This window comes from Silene latifolia, chromosome 3, assembly GCF_048544455.1.
Source record: "Silene latifolia isolate original U9 population chromosome 3, ASM4854445v1, whole genome shotgun sequence".
In the NCBI taxonomy this organism is placed as follows: Eukaryota; Viridiplantae; Streptophyta; class Magnoliopsida; order Caryophyllales; family Caryophyllaceae; genus Silene; species Silene latifolia.
The window spans coordinates 153,160,014-153,171,151 of NC_133528.1; the positions used below are offsets into that span (position 1 = coordinate 153,160,014).

The following is an 11,138-nucleotide window of genomic DNA, read 5'->3' on the forward strand; positions in this document are numbered from 1 at the left end:
TTTGCAAAAAGTATAAAAGATATTTTTAATGTACTCTTAAAGACGAATCAAATAAGATCCCACATGAATATATTTGAACTTATGTATCGAGAAAATATTAAAGTTGAATGTCCGCTTGTGAATAATGTGCAAAAGAGAAACATGTAAAGTGGAGTTGAATGGAGGTAAAACTAAAAGTTGATTAGAATGTGTCGACAATTCGAAATAATGTATCGATGAGGTTTAGCAACACCTGAAAGAAAACTAAAATAAAATGAATAATATTTGACCCGTTTTAACTATAAAAACGAATAACTCCTTCAACAAAAAGTTGTGTGTGACCAATTGGGCCAATTGCTGACCCATCGCATGATTTTATTTTCACAAATTGTTGTGTAAGACCAATTTATTCATAAGACTAGCCCAATAACTACAAGCCCAAATAAATTAATTAATAAACATGTAAAAAATTATTTTATTTTGATAACTTAAAATTTTATATTGATAAATTGTATATTTAGATATGTTAGTTTTTTCATAAAATATCGGGTAGTTAAAATAAAATAAAATTATAAATAAATATAGTTGTTTTCTTTGGTTTTCTCTCCTTTTGAATCAGCCTTATACTATAGAACGATCCTAGGAGAGTTGCTGTTTCATTTTTTTCCCCATCGGCCATCACTAGGTTTAACCTCACTCTCCAAAAAGTTTAGAATACCACAAAAATGGCGACAATAAGAAGTTCAATACGATCAGTCTTAACTTCAGGCGCCAATATTATTATCTTTACTAATTCAAAACCTTGTTCGTCTTCATTTTCGACATTGTCAGTAACTTCAAAGCTTATTGCTTCGCCTTTCTCTTCTTCTCAAACCCGATCCATGTTCTCCGCTTCTAGGTATAAATATCTATTCATTTTCTTCCTTCTTTACTGTTTGCATTTAATTTACGTTTATCCGCATAATTAATTATGTTTAGTTCTTGAATTAGATACTTCTACTTGCTCATTTTGATTAAGCAGTGGCGGAACCAGGATTTGAATATACGTCCCTAAACGTAGATTGGAAATTTTAGGAGACGAACTGATAATGTAATCGAGAAATTTAGAAGAAAAATCGAACTCGTTAGTTGAAAGTTTGTCTTTCGCTGATTTGTAGCTCTGTTAGCCCTCTCGCTTTGTAGCTCTGCTAGTGAATTGATAATGTAATCCAGTAATTTTGGAGAAAAGTCGAACTTTATAGTTAAAAGTTTGTGTCTTATGCTGCTTTGCAGCTCTGCTAGTGAAAATGATAATGTAATCGAGTAATTTTGAAAAAAAAAAATTCGAACTTTTTAGTTAAAGGTTTGTGTCTTATGCTGCCTTGCAGCTCCGCTAGTGAATTGACAATGTAATTGAGTAAAGAAAAGTCAAGCTTTTTAGTTAAAAGTTTGTGCTTTATGCGGCTTTGCAGCTCTGCTAGTGAATTGATAATGTAATCGAGTAATTTTGAAGAAAAGTCGAACTTGTTGATTAAAAGCTTGTCTCTTACGTTGATTTGTAGCTCTGCTAGCCCCTCGCTTTGCCACTGTTCTTAGGTACATGTTTCTCTTAGGTGTAATAATTGAGTAATATAGAAGAAAAGCCGAACTTCTAGTTAAAATTCTTGTCTTAACGCTGCTTTGTTGCTCTGTTAGCGAATTGATTTATGTAAACGAGCAATTTGGAAGAAAGTCCAACTTCGTAGTTAAAAGTTTGTAATCGAGAAATTTAGAAGAAAAGTCGAACTCGTTAGTTGAAAGTTTGTCTTGCGCTGATTTGTAGCTCTGTTAGCCCCCTCGCTTTGTAGCTCTGCTAGTGAATTGATAATCTAAATTGAGTGATTTTGGAGAAAAGTCGAACTTTTTAGGCGACGAACTGATAATGTAATCGAGAAATTTAGAAGAAAAGTCGAACTCGTTAGTTGAAAGTTTGTCTTGCGCTGATTTGTAGCTCTGTTAGCTCTGCTAGTGAATTGATAATCTAAATTGAGTAATTTTGGAGAAAAGTCGAACTTTTTAGTTAAAAGTTTGTGTCTTATGCTGTTTTGCAGCTCTGCTAGTGAATTGATAATGTAATCGAGTAATTTTTAAGAAAAGTCGAACTTTTTAGTTAACAGTTTGTATCTTAGGCTGCTTTGCAGCTCTGCTAGTGAATTGATAATGTAAGATTGTAATCCAGTAATTTTGAAGAAAAGTCGAACTTTTTAGTTAGCCCCCCACTTTGCCACTGTTCTTAGGTCTCTTAGCCGTAATTGAGTAATTTAGAAGAAAAGTCGAACTTCTAGTTAAAATTCGTGTTGCGCTGCTTTGTTAACAAGCAATTTAGAAGAAAGTCCAACTTTTAGTTAAAATTTGTGTTATACGTTGAATCGTTCATTAGTAGCTCTGCTAGCCCCCTCTCATTGCCACTGTTCTTAGGCACATGCGTGATGTCTCTTAGGTGTACCTTATTGCTTGTGTAGCGAAAATGATATTGAGTTATTTTCAGGAATTGTTATTAATTTGATATATTTTGATGTAATAGTTTTATTGCTATATTATGAAGGTTAGCTTCAGCAATGGTGAGTGTAGTAGAGTCGCAGAAGCCGCTTCACAGTGCAATTGCGTCTGCTCGTCTTAATTCCATTCTCGCCATGGACTCGACCTGTTGGAGTTCCCTTGCACAAGGTCATTTTCTCTATCTCTCTTTATAGTTTTGGTGGATTATTTGTTGATTTGCAATCTAATGTTTTAGTTTAGCTTCGGATATAGTCTTACTGTAGTAAAAAATGTTAAGTTGGTTACTTTGTTTCTGCTCTGAGCAATTTTGTTTTGTTTGACCTAGAGTAATGGTTGCAAAAATGAAAAAATTGTTACATCAATGAACTAACTATACGAGTACGTTGGTGATTTATCTGGGTTGGTTACATATTATAATTTGTCACGATTTCAGCATCATCAACAACAATAGAGTGTTATTCCCAAAATGATTTGGGATCGACTAACATGATTGGTTTCAATGACGGTTGACAATTTCAGAATAGCATGAAATTTTGTTTCTATAGGCTGGCATGGCCACATGGGAATACTTTCCATGACTTGTGCTACATTGGTTTTGCTAGTTCATGTTAAGATGATCAAATTATTGTTCTGTCCTCCTTTGTTGCTCTGATTGAAAACTATCTTTGGTTCTTCTCTTGTATAGGACTGGCTATACCGTTGCCGCAACTCACAAGCTCTCTAAACTCGTCTTTATAATTATATGGGGGGAAATAACAAGATTAAGTTATCTTCATCTTGGTTTTCATTGAGAAAATAAAATTACGCTAGGCCTTTTGTGTTAGATGATCAGGGATTCCCACTTTTTCTTAAGAGTACTTTGTTGTTCTGAGAGAGTCCTAGCTTTTTTGTAATCTTAGACTCATATTGTGTCTTTTGTATTACAGCGGATCCTATTAAGTTTTTTATTTCTTTGGGCTAGAATCAGATGTCCTTAATATTCTCAAGTCTCATTTCCGATGTGACAAAAGTTACCCTAGCTATATCGCTTGTTTTGTCTCCGCTTTGTTTCACTTGCTTCTGATTGTAAGCTCTTGAAGTTTTACTATATTTGGTGCTTTTGTGATAGCTAATAATTGTACATTTTTGGATTAAGAACATTGTCCGTTATTTTTATAGCCTTATCGGGGGTGATTGTGAACAATGCTAGCTGCTTTTATGTTGCTGGGCTGTTTCTGCCCATAACCACCACTTAGCCTTAGAGCTTGTATATGTAGTTGGACTCAACTTGGTAGTTGACTAATGGCATTGCTGACTAAAAGTTCCTTTATAGATGAAGACAACCCCTGCTTCATGGGGTTAAAACTTAAATTACATGAATAAACACTATACAAATTACATAGATGCGATCACCGTTCAGTTTTTGCATAACTGTTGGTGAAATTCATGCATTTGAGTGAAATGTAAGATGTCTGCTATGTACTGAATAAGACTTATCTTATAGCATCACAATCTGTTGTTTGGCGTGCTCTTACTGTCTCTACTATTGCAGTGAGTTACATATGTGACGGTTTCGCACGTGAGACCTACCCATAGACTTTTGCATTCCTCATTTAATTATCTGGTGATTTAGTTTGTCTTGCATGCAACACCTTCTCATATAAGTTGTTGTGCTTCTATTGACGTTGATTTCATTTACCTTCAGTTTACTGATTTCGTATACTTGAACTTTCATTGGCATTTCTAGCCTTTGCAGTTCCTCGGTGACTTTAACCAGGAGGATGTGGTTCCAGTGTGCACAGTTGACGACGGAATTTCTCACTAATCTTCGATTGGTCCCCCTACATTGCCAGGTTCTTATACATTGGCCTATCCGACTCTCATTCACCGCCTCACTGGTGCACACTTTGAAGCGAACATTCATAATATAGCCATTCGTTATTCCATAGTGAACCGTACCTCCATTTTTCTCCGCTACTGGTGCTAGTCACATTATTCTGGGCTACTTTATCCCATATTGGAAATATATTGCTCTTTTGTTGCTAGTTATCCTTCACTGGTTTTTACTTTTTACAGACTCTTGTTTCCTCTAAAGTTTTGTAGGTTTTCTTCCGCCCGTTTTCTGCAAGTACGTTCTAAATCCTTCCATGGCTGGAGAAATAGCGGCCGTGACGACTCTGTTGTAGTTTTCTGCCTAATCCACAAAGAAACATTTTTTTTTTAATTTTTTTTTGTGTTAAGGAGCCACATTACAATACTAGGGAAAATGGCGATTCGTGTGTGGAACCTAATATGAGTATATACACAGTACCGTCTTTTTTGCTAATATTTAGGCATTTTGATTGTCCTGTCTATGTAAGGTGGTTGGCTGGTAGCTATTTGACCGGTCTTAAAAGACGGATAATGTTCGTCTCAAATGAGAATTTGTGAAAAACATTAGATTGCAAATCAAATGTGCTGTATTATCAAATATTAGTAAGTTTTGAGTTGATTTATAGTGACATTGCCTCATACGGATTACGGAGTAGTTCATCCGTTCCATATCTTTATATACACTTTTCAAACACAAATTCTCATTTGTGACGGACAAGCTTGTGATGGATATTGTCCGTCACAAATGAGAATTTGTGTTAATTTCGTGTTGCTCAAAACCCTTCACAAAATTTAGATGTCTCTGCCTTTTGGGTTCTAAAACAAGGCTAATCCACATTTGCAAATACTCTCTCCATACCAATCCAAAGGGAACATTGACCAAAATGACACTATTTATGGTCATAGGGAATTTTCGATATTATTCTTAATCTATAAGACAAAATATAGTCATGTGAGATCTTGTTTGATTTATCGTCATGAATGCTACAAGAATATCAATTTTTTATAATTTTTAATAATGTGTAACTAAAGATATTCACGTTGCAAAACGTGTCTCGGCAAGTGTGAAAAAGTCAATGTTACCTTTGGATTGATATGGAGGGATTAGTTGTTTGGGTTGTCACATTTAAGGGTCAGATCGTTTTCATACAAGATGAGATACGAAAATAGAGTAGTTGTTTGGGTTGTCACATTTAAGGGTCAGATCGTTTTCATACAAGATGAGATACGAAAATAGAATAAAAGGCTTTTGTAAATATATACTTGCTCCATTTCGGTCATTTGTTTACCATTAGTTTCGGCACAAAGACCGAGAAAAGGGAAGGGGATGGTTGTTAGCGCATGACAAGCGGACCATCATAAAAAAACTATCGCATATAAAAAAAAGTAAACAAATGAATGAGACACCCTAAAATGGAATAGATAAACAAATGAAGGGAGGTAAACAAATGAATGAGCCGTGACGAAAGACAGTATGTATAAAACACGCCGTATTAGATTTTACAATTCCCAAAATATCAATTATCCACAATCACTGAAATCACTCCCTTTCATTCCTAAAAAATATCCCCCCAATCAATCATGCAACGAAGCCCAACCCTGAAAAAACGACAGCGTATCAACACCGCATCATCCTCCGTCAACGCCACCATCGATCCCGGTTTCAACCACCGCGACACCACCGCCGCCGTCTCTTCTTCTCTCCCTCGCCGGAACTCCTTTCTCTCTCCTATTCCCGGTGGATTTAATGACGCTTCTACCGCCGACGTTCTCCTTCGTCTCTTTCTAGAAGATTCCGACGCTTCTAGCTCTACTGAAGATTTATCCGATGAAGTTCAGGTTTACCTCCACTCCTCCGTTCTTTGTAAAGCCAAGTATTTCTCCACGTTATTGTCTGATCGATGGTGTAAGGATGATCGGAATACTGTGAAGAAGATGAATCTCGGTGTTTCGCATAGCACAGGTTCGATTCAATCGCATTTGATTGTTCTTCATTTGCTTTATTATGATGATTTTTTTTTTCGAGATTTTTAGCGTTAGTTTGATTGTTCTTCAGCTTCTTTAGTATGATTATTTGTGTTCCGAGATTTTTTGCGTTAGTTTTGCGAAGTGTAGGTTCAATTCGTTTTAATTTGATTGTTCTTCAGCTGCTTTAGTTTGATTATTTGTGTTCCGAGAGTTTTAGCGTTAGTTTCACGAAGTGCAGGTTCGATGCGTTCACATCTGATCGTTCTCCAGTTGCTGTATGCTGATGATTTGTGTGCTGAGATTGTGAGTGTGAGTTATGCGGTATCGATTTTGCATGTTGCGGTGAAATTGTTGTTTGAGGATTGTGTAAAGCAATGTTTGAGGTTTTTGGAAGCTGTGCCGTGGAACGAGGAGGAGGAGGAGTTGATTGTGAATTTGATGCCGATTTTGAGTGAGGATGAATCCAATGAACTTTTAGCTAGGGTTATTTCGTCAAGGAGTGATTCCTGCGAGCAAATGTTGCATAATCTGTTGATTTCGGCAAAGCAGAATCATCCGAATGTTGCACCAGTGAAGGCATTTGTCGCAAGGTTGTTGAGAGAGTTTTCATCGCGAGAATCAGCTAGGCGTGTGTTGGAGAATGCGTTTATGATGAGTTTAAAGGTGGTGAAAGGATCATTGGAGGAGTACTCGAGTCCAGATTTTCGAGGTGATCATAATGAGACAGAGGCTATTCAGAGGTTAAATTTGCACACAGCATTGACGAACGGAAAGCATTTGATGTGGATTGTGGAGAGGATGATTGAGCTTCGGGTTGCGGATGTGGCGGTCAAGGAGTGGAGTGAGCAGGCTTCATTTGCTGCTGATTTGCAGCGAGCGTTTCAGGATGATGCCTGGAGGAATATTGTTCCTGGACTTCCTACTGTTGTGCTGAAATGTACTTCCAAGCTTGCCAGTGCTGTGGTTTCGGGGTCTATATTGGTCTCGAGGCAGGTATATACCGTCTGCTTAATGCTTTCTACTTCATTGTTTCTAGTTTGTAATCTGTATCATAGTCAATGACAGAACAACATTTACAATGAGTGGGCTAAACATAGATTTAAAATTTAAAATTATAGGGGGACGAATTGATAAGCTAATAGAGTAATGTAGACGAAAATTGGGAATTCGAACTATAGTAATTAAAAATATTTCATTGTTACCTCATTGTACCACTGTCTATCTTTTAGGGTGTGTTTGGATTGAGGGATTTGAAGGGAAAAGAAAGGGAGGGGGAGTAGGGGATATAAAATGGCTTGTTTGGATAGCAAATATGTGTGGAGGGAAATGGAGGGGGAGAGATTTGGAGGGATCCGTTTTCTTTCCTCCAAGGCAAATCAAAATCTCTCCATAATAGCTAAGATTTGGAAGTAAATTGTATCCAAACACCCACATTCCATTTGCCCTCCCCTTCCCTTACCTCCCTTTCTCTTCCCTCCTTCCCTCTCCCCTCCCTTTCCCTCTACTTTTGTTATCCAAACAAACCCTTAATATGATGATTGGTATATTGGAACAATTGATGATAATGACCATGATTGGTAAAAATTTTATGAACGTGAGATGATGATAGATTTCATGATGCGGCAAGAATATGATATTATGATCTTTGTTTTCTTGTATCCATATAGTATTGAGAATTGATTTTTTATTTTAAAATGTTTGATTCAATGTTATACAAATTTGCTGTCTTTTGTTTATCGGTACAATGCATTTGCCTTGTGGTCATTGCATATTCTCTTGTTCCTTGAAGCATAAGAATGATTTTGTTGTTGAGTCAGACAATGTATCAGTTTTAGCGTGGAGAGATATTATTTCTATTTTAAATCCCTCCGTCCTTAAAACTGAAGATTCTCACTTCTGTTGTTGTTGAATGTTGAACTGGTAGAGATTTGCTCGCCACCAGATTGCGTTAAACCCGAATGCTGGTGGTTGCGGCCTAGTGGGTTCTTCAGATTGAATGATGATGGATGTTTTATCTATTGGTTAGTGGTTAGCAACTGGCCCAAAAAACAGCTTTTGGGGTAAAGTTTTACAATGCATTAAGTTAGTGAGCCTCTATAAGTAAAATAATATTACCGTGGTTCAAAGGGTAGCAATTCCATGCCTATAGCATTGTCTTAGAACAGGCCGACAGGGTGTTTGGAAAACATTGTTGTTCTTGTTAGTTCACTTGTTTTCACTCTAGTTGCGATTATCTTTCTCAAGCATGTCTGTTTTTTGGGGCCAGTTGCTTGTGAGGTAGCATCATTCTATTGCCTTCAGTACTTATTCTGATTCTTCTGATTCTGATTGTCTTCTGCCACGATTGTTTTTGTCTAATTCTTTATACGAGGACAGGAAAAAACTCTGAAACTACTTTTCTATTATTTATTTGTTATTCCGTATTTCCTAGTTGGTAGTGGTCATATTCAGTTCTACTTTGTGTTATTGCTTCTTACTGACATTATTTTGCGCACAGTGTAATGGATATTGTTATCACGACTATTAGTTTCTTTCGATCAGTCAATCCTTCATGAAATTATATTGCTTTGAGCTTATAGACGGGTCGGTGCGCGCATCTGACTTGCTCAATTTCATTGCACTTGAAAGTTCTCATCATCTCACGTCACTTTTTCAAAAACATTGGCATGCTTGTGTTTTGAACATACAATTTCTTTCATCAGAAGTATGAGTGTTACTAAAGTTGGTAGGTGCGAGTGGTAGTGAAGCTTATCTCATGAATAAGTGGTCATTGACTCATTGCTTATGATTCCTAACTCCTGTTAAAGAAAGAAACTAACTTGAGAATGGTTATATCATTACTTTGTACTGTTATTTCACGGGTTCATTCAAGTGTTCCCTGGACCTTTCTGTATGACCCATTTATTAACACGCACGCCTATGCATGCAAAGGTTCCATGGGGTTATGAATAATTTGGCAGTTTAAAAGTGTGTTGAACCAGTTCTCTTAATTTTGGCTTTCAGGTTAGAATGAAACTGGTGAAAGATTGGCTTCCGGTGCTGATTGTATGCAAAGACAACGCCTCCCCGGTGCTCCCTAGCCATAAGCATGCTCTTCACAGTCCTATGTCTCTCTATCTGGAGCTCGAAGAAACGTTTCTGAGGATCATTTCCACATTACCCATGGACGATGCCCAAGAATTGCTACAGCAATGCCTTAGTTTCTCGACAAGGGATTCTGAAGATTGTCCTCACTTAATTACTGCTTTCAACACCTGGTTTCGTCGTGCGACTCGACCACCTCTGCCTACACATCTCTCTTAGAAACAAACTCCATCTAATGATCTTAATGGTACCACTTACTATCCCTTCTAAATTATGTACATATTTGTAAATACTACTCTGCGAATCACGATGGTCCTTGTGGATTCGAATCTTGGAACTAGAGTGCCTGTTGAAATATTCAATATTTGCTTTATACACGTGTATATTCAATATTAAAAAAACGACCCGCCCCGAAATAGCCTGACCCAAATCCGACTGACTCGTTTACCGGGTCTAATTAATACGTGTACGTTTTTATTTAAGAATTTAAAGTTTGTTTGATTGAAAATCAGTATGACTTTAGGGTGCCCATAATGAGACGGTGTTAAAGAATATTGTATACATTTATTATTGTAGAACTTGCCTCATCCCAAAAATCTAGCTTAAACTTTTTAGTGTATTTTCTAGGAAGTGTAATGTGTGCTAATATATAGATGGACGTAAAACTTATGCTTGTATACAAAAAGAAAGAGATGACAGTGTTTAGTAAGAAATGGAATGACAAATGCTTGAGTTAGCGAGTTTGTGAATTTAATTGATTTAAGTATATATTTATGTGTTTTTTGATGACAAGTAAAGCAGCCTTACATTGTAATTCCGGAACCTTATTATTATGTTTTGACCGTATGTTAATCTGTTAGCATGTTCAGAAGTGTGGGTAAATGCGTAGTTATGTTTATTTAATTCTGTCAGTTTCATTTAATTGGAATTTATCCTATGGTACGTTAAATAAAGAACGATGAAGTCGGTCGTCAAACCTATACCCAGAATAGTAATATACAGTACCAATCGTTGACGATAATTCAGTTAAACATGGAATGCTGCTGGTGATGAGAGGTGTACCAAGGTGGTGTTTTCCGTTTTGTTATATTCAATACTTGTGAATTGTGTGAGTACACTGGTTGGCAAGTGTGAATGTAGAATCTGTTAGACCGTGAAGTATTACGAGCAGCGACTTTGAACGATAATTTATGTTTTAAGAACTGTTGAACATGTAATGAAGTGTGTTATACGTGTGACTGGTTGCTTGTGTAGCTTGTTTGAGTCAACTTCGAGGACGAAGTTTCTTCAGGGAATGGAATGTAATACTACGTGTTTGGTATTGTGTTAATTACTGTTAATGCTGGACAACGGTGCTACCTTTGAATAAGTTGTTGCCTATCAACCTGTTAATCTGAGACTCAAGCTGCGGTTTGGGTTATGCGCTGCGGTGTGGTAGTGGTTCGTTTAAATTTACGGGTGCGTGAACTTCGGGACAAAGTTCTTTTTAGGGGGAGGAGTGTAATAACCCGTATTATTTTATATTAATTTATTTTATTTAACGCGACGCATACAATTTATCAAACATGTCGAGTTGGGTGGGGTAGAGGTGGCAATCGGGTCACTCGGATCGGTTATGGGTTGGGTCAGGCGGGTCGGGTCATTTCGGGTTCGGGTTATGCCGAGTCAGTGACGGGTTCGGGTCGGTTCGATTCATTTCGGGTCATCAATGGGTGGAAAGACGGGTCGGGTTCATTAGC

At 37.1% G+C, this 11,138-nt stretch overlaps 2 protein-coding genes across 4 annotated transcripts; both read left to right on the forward strand.

Annotated features, from left to right (window-relative positions):
- The first annotated feature begins 615 nt into the window (after nt 1-615).
- On the forward strand, nt 616-4,966 carry LOC141648560 (uncharacterized). Of its 3 annotated transcripts, none has more exons than XM_074457288.1 (3): nt 616-877; nt 2,543-2,664; nt 3,182-3,518. In XM_074457288.1, exons 1-3 carry the CDS (start codon nt 705-707, stop codon nt 3,232-3,234), a joined length of 348 nt encoding a protein of 115 aa, XP_074313389.1. In that variant the 5' UTR covers nt 616-704; the 3' UTR covers nt 3,235-3,518. The 3 variants fall into 3 exon arrangements, with proteins under 3 accessions (XP_074313389.1, XP_074313391.1, XP_074313390.1); XM_074457290.1 differs by lacking the exon at nt 3,182-3,518 and adding an exon at nt 4,232-4,966 and having other exon boundaries at nt 619-877; XM_074457289.1 differs by lacking the exon at nt 3,182-3,518 and adding an exon at nt 4,223-4,966 and having other exon boundaries at nt 622-877.
- An 877-nt stretch (nt 4,967-5,843) lies between these two features.
- LOC141648561 (BTB/POZ domain-containing protein At1g63850-like) lies at nt 5,844-9,772 on the forward strand. The gene is made up of 3 exons (XM_074457291.1): nt 5,844-6,310; nt 6,554-7,308; nt 9,319-9,772. The coding sequence occupies exons 1-3, from the start codon at nt 5,929-5,931 to the stop codon at nt 9,616-9,618; spliced, it is 1,437 nt and encodes a 478-aa protein (XP_074313392.1). The 5' UTR covers nt 5,844-5,928; the 3' UTR covers nt 9,619-9,772.
- Nucleotides 9,773-11,138: the final 1,366 nt, after the last annotated feature.